This window comes from Halyomorpha halys, unplaced genomic scaffold, assembly GCF_000696795.3.
Source record: "Halyomorpha halys isolate HHAL.00 unplaced genomic scaffold, Hhal_1.1 Scaffold348.1, whole genome shotgun sequence".
Lineage (NCBI taxonomy): Eukaryota > Metazoa > Arthropoda > Insecta > Hemiptera > Pentatomidae > Halyomorpha > Halyomorpha halys.
In genome coordinates this window covers 448,298-464,078 of record NW_027116547.1, presented here as the reverse complement: position 1 = coordinate 464,078, position 15,781 = coordinate 448,298, and the positions used below count along the sequence as shown (strand labels likewise).

Sequence of the window (15,781 nt, the reverse complement as noted above, 5' to 3'; positions counted from 1 at the left end):
AACTTGAATAGTTTCATAAGTAGCCCTGTTACATTCTAGACGAATGTTAGAACCAGCCTTATAGCCAACAAATCCTTGTTCACATTTCAAAACCAGGATCGGCCTAAATAAAAAAAATATAATAATATATTGATGGCATATAAATCTCATTGTTATGTATTAATAATTTGATCTATAAAACTTCATTCTTTAATTACATGACATGAATTTTTGGTTCCTTAAATTAAAAAGTGAATTGGTAATTTAAGCACTAATAGTTCAGTCACAAATATTGCTGTTTTTTGTTTAATCAACAATTTTCAATTACTCTTCTACCAAATTTTACATCTATTAAAACATGGGAAAATATTGTTCCAGTTAGGTATCTTTTACATTCCTTTAGTAATGTAATTATGTAATAATTTCAATATACTGTCTTCAATGGATCATTTTGTTTCAAGCTAGGTAAGTCCAAAAAAAAACAAAAAAACATTTTGGACTATTGGCCGATCTATGTTTTGATATTATGTTATATAAAAAATAATCATGATTATGATTCAAATGAAACATTAGGACTTCAATTGGTATTCCTTGCCATAGGATGGTTAAGGGGTAAAAACTACCCCTGTCATCATAGCGTAGTCTCGCCCCTGTCCATAGTCAATCTCAAACAGAAGGACAAGGGAGCTTAATCTGGATTTCCCACTTTTTTATGAATAATGTACCTATCTACCTTCTAAATGTCATTTTCAGTTATATTGTACACTTCATAAATACATTTTCAGTAAGATTAACCAAAAGAAATTTAGAAATATAAATAATTACTAGGAATGTAAAAAAAAAACACCTGTTGATGAGATAAAAGAAGTATTTGCATGTGTCGTCAATAGTATCTTGATTAGCATAAAGATGCCCAGATCTTTTGGTCGCCACAAATTTTCCATTATTCGCTCTGAAGCACACTGATCCATCTCCTTGCCAAACCAAATCGAATAGAGCATTTGATGATCTATCAGGTAAAAAAAAAAACAGTTTTGAAGTTAAATTGATGTTACATATTATATATAGCTAATTCATAATATAAAAGTATTTCAAGAGGGATATAGATAACAGGTATGAATACAAGATATCATAATAAATAAATATAATAATGGCTCTTTAACAAATTTGACAAGTTAAACAGTCCCATTACTAAAAATATGAACTTAGAAAGAATGTGTAACTTGAATTGTCTTATGGAAGAAGAAAACTTTGGTTTTTAAATCATCCTCTCAAATAAACTTATCCACTAAGACCTTAACATCCCATTCGCTGCAGATTTGTTATAAAAAAAATAGCTTATTGTTTAAAAAAAAAATAGTTTACATCACAAAAAGTTTACAAGTATGAATAAAAGTTGATTAAGGCTTTGGTTATCTTTTAAATAAAATTCTGACAAATTATGCTACATTATGGTTTACGAACCAATACAAAATTTTCAATAATATATTACTGTTTTGATACAATTTAGACATACCTAACAATTTTGTGTGTTCAATATCCTAAGTTAATTATCTTCGAAACAGTATTTATTTTTTATCATTTAAGGGGATCAGTGCATAAAAGATTTGCTTATATTTGATAGGCATTTTAGCAAAACTACTGCTGCATCAATGAGATTTCTAAGAAAAATAATACAGAAACAAGTTTTTTAATTAATAACTTTTAATCACAGCTTCGGGATAAAAAGATGGTTTAATTTTAATATTTTAAAAGTTTTATTTCCATTTTTTTTCAATTGGATAAATGAATTATATTTTTTAATTTAAAAATTACTTGAAGCAATACAGATTTGAACAAATAATAAGTAAAATTGAAATTATTAAAAGAAGAGTATGGTTTATATTAAGATACAAGAATACCGTTATTTTCTATACATAATTTTTGAAATTCGAGGGAAAAAGAAATTATAAAGTGGTATAGTAAAAATATCAGAATCGAAATAACTTCAGAACAAAAAACATTTGAAATATTTTTATCATGAATCAATTGCAAGTTTTTAAAAATATCTAGTTCTATAAAACTTTACTACTTTTAGTAATAGAAAGACTTTAACCTCTTATCTCCTGAAGCCTGGATTCCACCACCAGTTTCCAGGGTCCAATAGCGGTCCTGCATAGTTCTCAGGTACCATCTTTTGGTATCATTGTCAAATTCCAGCTGGAATGTCTCATGGTCAGAAATTTCATCTTGATTAGCAGTGACATCAACACCTGAAAATTAATAAAAAACATAAGCACTAAGTGTGGGAATTAAAACTAAAATTATTACTTAACAATATAGATGATCACAAAAATAAATAAGGCAATATGAACTGTGTAGATGTAATGTGTCAAATGCTTAATTTGATTAAGTAAGATACATAGAACATTCATATAATATTGGTATTAAAATATATTTAAGATAAAAAAGGAGGAAAGTCGACTATATAACTTTAAATATTTAAAAAAAAAATTAATTAAAAGTGTTTATTAAAATTGTTTTTTAGGGTCATTTAAAAAACTTTCTACTTTATGAAATGAAATAATATCATTCTGATTCGTACATGAGCTATTATCAAAAAAAGATCATATTGGGTGTCAAATGGTTTTCAAAACAAAAGTAGACAGATATGTTTTTGTCTCTTTCCATTAATTGGGAAGATCAAATTATTCCATTTAAGCTGTCTGTTCAATTTTTTCTAAAGCCTCAAATTGTAAATCTTTCACAATGACCCAAGCCATTTTGACACCTTTTAGAACTTGTCTCTCAATTTGTATCGTGATTGGAAAAGTATCCTATTATTTTTTAATTTGTCATATTTCTTAGTTTCAAAAAAACTAAAACCAGAAGTGTTTGAACTATTATTCTTGTCAATCAAAAAATAATAATTCGAAGGTTTTATGTTATCCCTCACATTCTTGATTGGAGGAGGATTTTTCGTAATAAAATATGATAAAGCTCAACTATTCCCCCTGTATTTGTTCGTTTTTAAAACATTTAATGGATACAGTCCTTCTTGAGCAAAAAAATCAAAGATTTATTCAGCATTGCATTAATCATGTTCAAGTTAAGACGAGACCTGATGATCGTTTCGTAAGATTTTTTTACATTTTAAATTGTAATACAAATTAAAGTAATGAAATTAACGGTATTGGACCGTAGTTTGGAAACCTCTGCATTAGACAGACACACGAAGGTTTTGCATAAATAAGATAAAACAATGGTAAAAGGCGAAACAAAAACACCGTCTATATAGCACTTGAGGGTGGCTAGTGTTATCAATCTGCAACACACGTTAACTGCTCACCGCAGATAATATTCAGAACTTAACAATTAGAAGCGGGCAAGGGGGAAGAAGGCTGAAGAATAATCCAATTACTGGTTCTCTTGACGAGAAGGGAGTGAGTCATTGGACCGACAGTTATTCGCGTAGACGTGCATCAAGAGGTAAAACATTGCTTTACATTTTATACTGTGTTACTGTTGGAATAATATCACTAATTACATACTGGGCAACAGAAATTTTATAAATGCTGTTTCATAGGACATCAGGAGGGAAAATAAACGTTAATATTTGGAAGTTTGATTGCAATAATGAAAAACTAGTATCCCAGAAAGTTTAAACATTACTGTAGTATTACTTAATAACACCTTAAAATCAGATAGAGGTTGGAGGAAAAAAAAAAACAATCTCATTTCTTTTCAGAGCTAGTTTGACAGAATGTTTTGCCGAAAAATAATGATATATACTGGAAAGAATTATATACTACTAATAAATACTGATGCAACAGAAACATCTAGTGACTAAGAGCAGTTGGTATAACATCGGGCCAATATCCCAAGAACCTATATGTTCGGAGAGGTCACAGTATTGCAAGTACGTTAGAACTTATGAATAAAATAAAATAAAAAATCTTCGACAGTAAAAGGCAGACGTATATTTCACAAAAACAACTTGAACCAAAAGTTCGACTACAGTTTCGGAGCATATCAGACTCTTAATATGGGCTTTTCGTCACAAAATACAACATGTATGTTAACTTTAATATGAGTAGGGTTTCTAACCCATCAATATATTTTTAACTTGAAAAAAACTTATAGATACTTATAAGAACAAAAATGATTTTTTATAATTTCATAAAGCAATATTATATCATAATAACCAAATTACATCGTAAATTAATTAGAAAAGAATTCGTAAAAGTATAACTATTATGAAAAATACCTTAAATGCGATCAATAAAAAACTTTTTTTTTAAAGTTTTATTATAGATAAATAAATAAATAAAATAATGTTAACCCATCATGCAGCCACGTGAAGAAATGCGATATTCCAGGAATCTACCTGACTCATTGTGAGACAGGCAGCTTATTCTGGGAAGGTATTGGCTAGATCAGTTGGAATGTGCAGCTAGGGAGGGCAGTTGACAAGCTTCGGGACAGTACTAAAACCATCAAAGTGGAGGTATTATAAAATTAAAATTCCAAGATTAAGGATATCATATAAACCATCCAAAACTTAGACCAGAAACAGACTCATTTTCTTGAGAGGAATACTGCACCGTAACTTATTTATATTTTTAATCTTGAAAGGATAAGAAAGAACGAAAAAATCCTGATTATTTACAACTCATGAAGGGTCTTAGTTCAGTTTGATAAGAACTATTGGGGAGTTGGCCGTGGGTTCAGTCGGTGCCAGATCATTCAATGAGCAACAGAGGCAAATGCCTATGGGAGCTTATTAGATAAGGTAAGTAAGGGAAATTGCATATCGGGGTCATAGGCATAAATGAGAATTTTCCAATAAATTTTTTGTTGGTAGAGCTGCCTCTACGGTAAATTGAAGTAAATATTATATTGTAGCTTTACTTTAAGTAACCAAAGATGACAGTTCTCCCAATAGGACAAATTTGAGAAAAATCTTCATTTATGCACTTGGCTCAGATATACATTTAACACGACTTCTTGTCTTTTTTTTTTTGTTTTAATAGAAGAACTCAATAACATTAACAGACGCAAATAGCTGTCCTGCAACTACGTACCTACCTGAACATAACGCGGCAATGCACCAATACAATATAAGGACGCATTCCAAACCAACGGCACACACTTCCATTATTTAGATTGAAACTATGATTACTATCATTTAATTTCGAATTATAAACCTATATAAGTTTCGTATTGCCTACAATGCAAAGATAGGAGACCCAATATTCGCCGAGGAGTTCGTCATTAAAATTTTCTCATGTGATATATTAACGCTAACATACTCCTTTGTTAATAAAAGACGCGCTTATATAACAGCAACTTAGAGTTATCTGTAAGGAAAATATGTAGTCTTAGACCTTCAATTGAACTCCATGAAAATATACTATATACACAAGCTGGTGCCTTGACGTTAGACCACACTATATACACACAGCTAAACGAGTATACACAACCTGTTTTCCCAAAAAGACGTTAAGTAGACCATTAATTGGCCAAACCTAAATATTTGTAGAAGCGTTGGAGAGTGCGAGAACAGAGCTACTATTGAGAATGCTATCTGTAACAGACAGGAAAGAGGAACCGACTGACATTGAAAATGCCCTTCCAAATATAGCTTCTTTCTCCAGCGGTTGTGGAGTTCGTCTTTATCTGGAGAGAGAGGGTCTTCAGACTGGTCGATATGACACCCGCTCCAGAAGGATAATATGTAAATTGAAAGAAAAAAATATATGAACAATATTTATTTTAATTTAATTATAAATTATTACAATAGTTTAATTTCGTTAATTTAAATCAATGCTGGTTATATAGTAAATATAGTTGTTTAATAATTTTATATCATTATGAGAGTAGAAAAAAAAAGACAACTTTTAACTAAAAAGTAATGAATAAGTGACTACTACAATAAAGTATATCTTTTTTTGTTCGATTACCTAAACGAAATATCCTATAGCTTTCTTTTGAGAAAAGAATCTGGAAAGCTGTCATAAATAATATTTTAGTCCCATGAAGAAATATTGTTTCCTCAAGGAATTATTTTTAGCCCAATGATATTTACTTTATACTGTTACGACATTCCTATCTCAAGTCTAAGATTGAAAATTCCATTGCAACATATGAAATTGATTCACATTCAGACATTAAATATCAATCCAATCCCAAATATACATATGAAATGACATTTCAAGAATATCATAAGATTGTGAATAAAATATTTTAGCCTACACTTATGAAACTTTAATTTCTTCGACATAATATTGTACAACGTAGTCTATTTTAATACGGCTAACTTATGCAGGGACGAATTCATAGTTAGTATTTCGAGAGTGGGAACTATCACGGTGGCCACAGAATTTGACTTTCGTGTAGTTCAGAGGTCGGGATTTTGTCATACATCTTTTTTCTTTTTGTATTTTTTCAAAAATATACAAACACACTTCCTTTGTGACGCCTAAAATTTTTAATTTGCAATGCGTTTAATGGGATGTGGAATGGATGATAAGGAGAATTATGAGATTATTTTGCCTTCTCATGTGAAAGAATTGACAGATCTTCTCAGTAATTAATTACAATTAATGATTAGAACCAATTTAAAACTATTTTGTTCTTAATTAAGATTCAGTTTATCTTGCGACTTGACGGCTGGATCACACAAATATGTTTTGAATTTTAATCAGGCTCAAAAATAATAAAATGAAAGAAGTTTAACACGCTTATTTTATTTAAATTAATGTAAAAAAAGGTAATTACGTCAGCATATTTGGTAATTTATTACTTAAGTGAACAATTTTAAGTAAACTCTTTACGTGACAAAATTAAAAAAAAAATCTTACAATAGCTCACGAGAATTAGTACTATATATTTTTAACAGCCGAATTTATTTATTATTCAAGTGATGGAGGAGTGTGAGGGAGAAATTTTTCCATTTTCCCTCACTTGGATCCGCCAATGACCTTGCTGGGTCACTCCGTCCAGACGTCCCCAGGATTTTAACCAAATAACTAGCATTCCGAATGCTATTTAAATTATTACTTTTAACTATTATTTATTAAAATAGTTAGCGAATAACAGAATTATCAATATTACCAATGACAATTCTATAAGTTGTTTTTCAATTGAATGAAGGACACTAAAAATTGTGGTACTTGGTCGCAAAAGATGATTACAGAAAACATAAAAACTTTTAGAACGTTGTTAATTGTAATATTTTCACCTTCAACCAGAAGTAACTTACCATAATTTAATAGCAACGTAATTCTCTTAAGAAAACCAATTTCCTGAAGATTCAAAAATTTATGAAATCAGTCTTTAAAAAAGCCGATGTCAAAAACTGCAATTCATGAAAAATTTTAGTTAACTTTTTTACATTTGAACGCCTCAATTAATAATGAAAGCTTGCCACAAGGCAAACTTATAACAAAAAAAAAGCTGGATAGCGAAATGTTATTTGTGATATTATAAGAAGATCATCATTTATAAAAATGAACTTATTGTCCTTACGACAAATCTTAACAACTTAACCGTTCACTCACATACCACAAAAACCAAGCTCCTAAAAACAATAAAACAATAGAATTACGACAGTGGTCGATGCCCCTGGAGCCATTGTTAACTTTTCCAGCTGTTTGACTCCGCTAATGAACAGCTTGTTGCCAGCGACTGCGAAACAATTGGGCACCGAACCGGAAGTCGCGGTTCACCTTATCGCCGAAGCACTCTTCGGCGCCGCAGGGCCACTTCCTCTTCACTGGTTGGATGATACCACCTGTAAAAGACTCAGTACGGTCCATTGGTTAAAGTCAGTCTTTTCTACGGTCGATTTATTAGAAGCTATCTGACTGGAAAGGATTCATATAAATTCTGGAGTTTTCGTGGTTAATCATCTATAAACGATCGTATGCAAGAAGGATACGTGACAGAAGAATACACACCGAAATATTCGCCTGTGGTTGTTTATCGAAAACATTACAAGCAAAGTCTTAGTGGATGTACTAAGGAGAAACTGCATTACTTATAATTTAATATTAATGTAAAATCTAATATAAATGCTTTAAATGAGAGGAATAAGAAATTTTAAATAAGATAGAGCTTAATATAAAATAAGTATTAATTAATGAAAAATATCTGAAATAAAAATCTACTGTGAGTGGAAATTACAATTGTAATATTGACTAAGAATTTATAGCTACAAAATAAGTAGATGACAAGAGGACAAGAGGAATACCGAGGTAATATTGCAACAAAATATCTCACAGCAAAAAACCTTTAACAGATAAATTAAATAAGACTAAATAGAACTGAAACTAACATCTATTCATTTGCTTCAAACAAAAGATTAATAAAATATAATAAATAACATATTATAAAATTAATTGGAAAAAAAAAACGAGATTTATATAAACATCCACTATTCTTTCCCATAAGTGTTTCAATGTACACTATGTATCGATTATATATTGTAAACTGTAAATAACGTTTTACTTAATAACACATAATACAGATTGAAAAAAAAAAATAATGAAAATTTGTTAAAAACAAAATGAAAGCAGAAAGTTAAATTCGTCTGAATTTTTAAATATTTATATTCTTGTGTGTTATAAATATATATATTATAACTAAAAGTATAATATATCAATTTCATAAAAAAGACAAGCTTTGTATACTATCGTTTTTAGCACACGTACTAAGACTAAACACGAGAAAGAAATAATAATGATGTTTTTCGAAATGAATAATCAGATCCGAGTTAATAAACCAGTGTCGAAATCTTTTGTGAAAGGAACTTTAATCTAAATATTTTATGCTTACAATTCAATATCAATTAAATCAGTTTTTAACCGTCCTGCCTTTTACATCTAACACCTTAATTATTTGAGAATAGGATATAATCTAAAATTCTTCGCATTGATAATGGGTGGTATTGATTGGTGTGGGTGGTATTGATAAGGTTAAAATATCTGCCAACTTAGAACTCAGGCAGATCATACTCATATGAAAGAAACCGACTTGTCAACACTGACTTAGACAATCCAACAGAACTCAAGAGCGGACAAAGAAACCTTCCACTGTTTTAGATTCAAGAAAAAGAGGACCACTTCGTTAAGGCTATTCTTCCATGGAGGGTCTTGGCTGGGGGGAGCGTTTAGCCCGACCCCGAGACCAAGATTGAAGAAATAAAATAAAGAAATAAATATAATAAATAAATAATTTTAATTAAACAAAGTAAATAATAAAAGAGACAGTTACTTTAGAAAATTATGTAAAACAGAACGTCTATAATTAAGAATTTCGGTTCTAACCAATGTACCTGTACTTATAAAAAATGGTTGTATTGTACAGTTACATTCAGTCATAGGTAATAATAAAAACAATAAATATAAAATATTCGAGTTGCATTTTGATTCAGATATCTATTTATGTTTAATTTTTCAATGTTCAGAAAATAAATATAAAAATCCAAATAAAAAACAAACCATGACACAAAATCCAACTTACAACTAAGTATCTAATATGATATAACACCTTACTTATTTTTTAAAACTTATTTATCAGATAAGCTAACTGAACTACATGATTATATCTTAATCCACTTTGGTTGTTTTGTGATTTATCCTAGACGGGTATACTATATGTAAAGCAATATAAAAGCAAATTTAAAAAAAAAACAATAATAACAGGTCAGTAAATACTTAATTCACGGAGGTTTCTGGAAAAGGATATTCTCACTCAGTGGCTGCATAGGTCTTACAGTCTGAGGTAAAAAAAAAAAAAAAAAAAAGGAAAAAAGAGGACGATTTTTCAAGGAGAACCAATAATGTTGTCCATATAATTTGTAATCAGATATGCCAACCGAATCACACACGATTCCGTTTTAATGCACTTTTATTGTTTCGTGATAAATCCACAATGGGAAAACAATAAGCCAAATAATACAAATCCGAATTTAAATGATAGGCAGTTCACTCAAATCAGTTTTACTAATGGAAATTTAAAACAATGACAGGTCAGTTTAACTTTTGGGGGGAACAGAGCTGATAACTCTTAAGTGCAAGACGTGAATAAAAAAAAATAAAATAAAAAAATAAATAGTAAATAATAAAAAAAAAGGAGTACCAAGGTTGTTTACCCATTTAATTTGCTTTTATGAATTCTGAATGTAACACCAAACAATTCATCTGACAAGGGAAATGACCATTAGAAAGGGAATGAATGAAGAGGTAAGAAGACACCGCAAATGAAAGCTACACAGTCAGTCTATTTCGCCAAGTCAATGAGGAAAAGGAGTTGGTTTCTCTTCTTTAAGATAGATTGTCCTTGGTTTATGTTAGAAAGCAAGTACTTAATCACAAGCGTCACTGTTGTTATAAAAATAATTCTTCCTTTATTTCTCTAACAAGGTATATGAGCTGATATCAATAATGATGGACAATATATCCAGTAATAAACCAAGCGTGAACAACTGAAAGACAATTTAGATTGTGTTAAAACCATCTTCGTATAGAAAAGGGAAAAGCAAACGACAGTGTTTTTAAGAACCAGCCAAATAAAAATTAAACAAACTCATAATTATTAATAATTAAACGTTAAAGGTCCTAATAAGCCACGTCATACAGTAAGGGGTGAAAGGGGTTATAAATGGATAAATTTTATACATATAAATGGTGCAAATACGTAGAACGTAGTCGTCAAGAGTAGTTGAAAGAAAAAAAAAGTTTTTACACTATACTTCTTGACAGTATAGTGATATTCTGTAATGTAATCGGTAAACGACTGTCAAAATAGTAAAATATCTTATATACAGGTATGTGTGTAAGATTTCAAAATTACGTTTTTACTACTCCGCACAATAATTATTAACTTTTTTTTTTTAATGAAAGCAGATATTAGTATCTGCTTCACTTTTCTATTGAGCAAGGACTTTATTCGAGCCTCGCTCGATCAGTAACCTCGATCTCTGTTTCGTCAGCACTTGCAATAGCCCCTATCTACTGTATGCTAGTCGATAGCAAACAGAATCACAAAACCAGACAATTGAACACTATCAAACCTATTTCCCGCACAGTGAGAGTAGAATGCCCCGCCTGAGGTGGAATGGCATTGCAAATCAACCACGTGCCGACTGTTGGCTCAACTTTGCTAGTGTACACACAGTACTTTTGATCAGAGACATCAAAATAAAAACGTCACAATCCAAGATCAAATTCAGTTGTCATGGGCTTGCAAGTATAGAACAACATACCAATGAGTAAATAATACCGTTCAAGAAAAAAGGATTAATTTTGTACCAGTAGTCTCAGGATTTAGATATGATCTCGGCGAGTTCCACGTCCCAGGTTTTTCCCATGAACTAGTGAAAGGTCAGGCGGAGACCAATTATAGAGGGACGTGGCCGGGAGGTGCGACTCAACACGGAAGACCTGAAAGACTAAATCACTAAAGTTATTTTATCTCAGCTGCCTCAAGAAGAGTTGAATCTAATACAGGTTTATGTTACACAGGACTTTATAACATAGTATATAGAAAAATGTTCACGAAATTATGTGTTGCAGAATATTAAATTGTTAAAATTATTAACATTGAAGAGTAAAATAGCACGAATCAACAAATACAATGTTGTTATATTTTGGAATTTAAAAAAAACAAAAGTATTTGACAACTCATAATCGATCCCCACAGCATTTTAAATCTTCATACTCCATTCCAATGTCATTTTATTAAGACAAAAGAGATACGACAACGTCCCAAAGTGTAACTACAAATGAAAACTCGATAAGTCAGCTAAACTAGAGAACACGATTTAAAAAATAAGGCCTTTACGATGCTATTAGTTTTTGTAAACAAACATATTTTATTCAGGTAATGTATGAATTAAATAGCAACAGTCGTAAAAATCTATAAATTTAGGTAATCGAAATACCCGACCAGTTCTAACTTATTCAAAAATTTTTCGGATAATTCCCAACATTTTCTGAAAATGAAAATATCAACTTTCTTTACTCTACATTTACATGTGTCTACAAAGGTCTGCCGGACACATTCACTGACTTTTCCCCGCATTAAATAAAATTCTCTCCTCCCTTCCTGAATAAGGAAGTTAAAAAAAATTATGAGTTTTTCATTTTATGATTTCTCATATAAGTGGAAAAATATTTTGATGGACAAAACCAGATTCGTTTAAAGCACTCTTAAAAAACATAGTATTTTTACTACATTATTTTATACAAATTTACATGTGTATAATGACCGAATATGCATGGTTCATTGCAGGTCGTTATGTACGATATCCATAGTACATATATACTTTTTTATTTATTTATTTTTTTTTTAACATAATCTGAAAATTAAAGATGCGGGCTTTTATTCACATATTTGTAGACAACACAATTGCAATTATTTGGTAATTCAACAAAAAACTACATAAAAACGTACATTAAATAAAATTCCCAACTCTCTCCTGCATATGAAAATGAAAAAATAAGAATTCGATTAATAAAAAACTAAAAAAGATATTGCGGACCGATAAAAGACAGCTTGTATAGAGAACCATGCGATTCCCTCTTATTAAGGATTTTTATTTCTTTGAGTTATTTCAACAGCGACTCCAATAATTTGAATACAATGAAGAAAGCAATAATATTGAAGATAACCTTGAAAACATTTGGCAGACCCCAGAAGGACAGACTGGACTGCCTCCCCTGGATGCTTATTTATATACCATTTGAAGTTTCAGCTGCTTCTTCAAGGAAGGCAACAAACATGCCTTTCCTGCTCCTATATATAGAAACATGTTTTAACTGAGCCGCCTTAGTGCCGCGGATGGGGTTTTAATTTTACTCTTTAAAACGGAATCAGCAAACAAATACACCGGTAAGTCCGTTGAGCCTTTGATTTTAAATATACAAGTGTAGCAGGGAAGTACACACCTCTTCCTTCTTTAGTATCCTTATAAAATGAAACAGAAGTGTCTGTGAGGTTGGTATGACTAAGGAATATAAATAAATTTATTCGAAGATTTCTTATTGGTTTGCATTTCCTTTAACCAATGCGTAAGGAATATAAAAAGACAATCAGGAAAATCAGAACTGGAATTTTTGGCAAAGAATAATATTTTCTTTAATTTTCAAAACTAATCAGAGAAAGTAAGCAGAGATTCTTAAGTCCTAAATATCACCAATTCTGTATTCAACACCAAAAGCCAAGAGTAAAATCATTTCCACATCACGCCATTAAAAGCGTAGATTGATAAACTGATTTTCAATTATATCATTGGTCCCACCTCCAGCTGCCAGATTTATTCCCTTCCTATCAGAAGCTCAACTTTTTAAGTGAGATTGGGTCTGTCAAAAACAAGGTTCCTGATTTAAAAAATCTCTAATATCAAAAATTTAATAACCAAGGAGATATAGATATTAACCAAATAGGTCCAATGTATTAACCAAATGTATTCTCTCGAAGGTAAAAAAGTAAATGAACCATACTGTGAAATGTCAACAAATGAATCTCAGACGTGTATATGAATATTCCTTAGGATAGCTTTTGAAGAGATATCTTTCCACATATGTAGATACATTTTATGTGACATCTAAATAAATGCAAGGTTTAGGAAAGATATAGAAATATTTCGGCTTAATAACTTAATAAAAACTAATAGGTTATGAAAAATCAGTGTAAAAAAATTTTCATCACGAAATAGTTGTGTACTTTCTGTTTTAAACGTATATAACATGAAGTCTGGTTTGATGGGATGGATATTGAAACGGTATTATTCGACTCAGTTTCTCTTAACCAACCTCCTTGCTTACCTATTCATCAAAGATGGTTGATGATCCTTAATGACTGTATTATATGGTAATCTATTTAATAGTCTCCTTCCTCTTCGTTGCTTGCCAAGGGCTAAGAATAAATCCGAGCCAATGAAAAGGAAGTCGATCCTTATCATTCTCAATTAAGGAATTGGCGAAATTGAGGGTGATCAAAGAAAAGGACAAAATACATCAGGAAAATATTATAACGTCAATAAATCCTTATATTTATTTTGTTACAGAGAATTTTTATCATTCCTTGAAATTACATGTAGCCGATTATGCAGTTATTTCTAGAATACGTCGCATTAAAATATACAGGAAATTTGAAGAAATCTCGCCTTCCTCCATAGTGGTCATGGGAAAAACCAGCCTCTTCTAAACAGCATTTCGTATCTCCAGAAACACTGAGTATTAAAACATAAATATGTATAATATTCATATACAATATCCAAGATTTAATTAGTATTCTATTAATATATTGATGGACTCTATTAATAGTTTCGAAGACTTGAAGAAGAAATAATAATGAAAATTATAGATCTATAGAGTCATACTAATAATCAAATAATGGCCTTGAATTCTACCTTGGATATTCAGAAAAAAATAACTAGATTACATAACTCATTTTTAATTAATCTAATATTAATTTATTTTTAGTAAGTTTATAATGAAAGATTACAACCAAAATGTTTTGAACACTGTATTAGGACATTTTCCTTTGTTTTCTAATTGTATTTATTGTAACAGTTAGAATATGACTAATTCAGATGATAAATTCATTTATTCATCTCAATGTTCACACAGTAACATAAACGTCATAAAATTAAAAATGAACTTTAATCTAACTAGTTAATTAGCAAAAAATTAATGCTGGGAAATATAAACCCCATTAACTTGACTAAGCTCGATTCAAAGTATTAAGATAGTTTTATTATAAGGTAGTTAATTTATCATTGCATTTAAATTACGCCAATCATGGACAGGATTATTGTATTTTTATTGACAACTGCTATACGGTAGTAAAATCGTAAGTAACAATGCAGTTTCACACATCGACACCCATTAATGTTTTTAAAGTATGAAAAATATTTACATTGAAATTAACAGAATACTATTAATTATTCCTAAATTTTGGACTAAGGAGAGTTGTTTTTAACAATATAATGTAACAATGGTAGATAATAGTAGAGAAATCTCGATTTATACTGTTGAATTATAAATGTATCACATTATATACAAATTACGATTATATAAAATTCCATGGAATAAAAATTAAGATAGTATAAAAAATAAAAATAAAATAGCTATATGTTGCACAGTATTGTACTCGACAATAATTTTATTTACTTTTTAATAAACGAAAAAATTAATACAGTAAAGATATAAAAACATTAGAACATATTTACAATATAGTATGTATAATATTAACCTAATATTGGTCAGATAAGTCTATATTGATTTTTAATTGTTTACTAAAAAAGGATTATTTCTGCAGTAATGGATAAACGGGGCAACTTAAAACTCAAGCATGCTTGAAGCTTTGAGGAAGCAGGGTGAATTATTATAAGTAAAACCTAACAAACCTTCCAAAAAGAATCAACAATTTTTTAAAAAAATTAATTATATTTTTCAGTTATATTGAGGTTTTTTGTTAAATATTATGGACTAACAAATGATATATCCATTATCAAGTAGAAAATGTTTCCAAGATAAGATAAAGCCATAAGGAAAGGCTATGGGGTGGGTGAAATAGTTAGTATAGATTCCCTAGAATTATCTTTGGTGATATTTTCTCCTTGAGAAACAACATCGACCAAATATTCTTCGATATAAAATTTTATGTAATTGGCACCTTGTTTAACCTTTAGTTTTCTGAGCGTGTTGAATCCTGAATCGCCACTCCGGCGATCCAACCATTGTCTTACGTCTACAGAGCCAAGTATCTTCCAGAATTATCCTAATAATCAATTTAGGTTAGTTGACGAGTC

General features: G+C 30.2%; 1 protein-coding gene across 1 annotated transcript in view; it reads right to left on the bottom strand.

Moving 5' to 3' along the window:
* singed (fascin domain-containing protein singed) overlaps positions 1 to 15,781 on the bottom strand; it is a gene marked incomplete in the record, with an annotated part of 118,977 nt that overhangs the window by 2,921 nt on the left and 100,275 nt on the right. Inside the window, 3 exon segments of the mRNA XM_067053309.1 lie at positions 1 to 103; positions 827 to 988; positions 2,075 to 2,231. Of these exon segments, the coding sequence (XP_066909410.1) occupies positions 1 to 103; positions 827 to 988; positions 2,075 to 2,231 (422 nt within the window).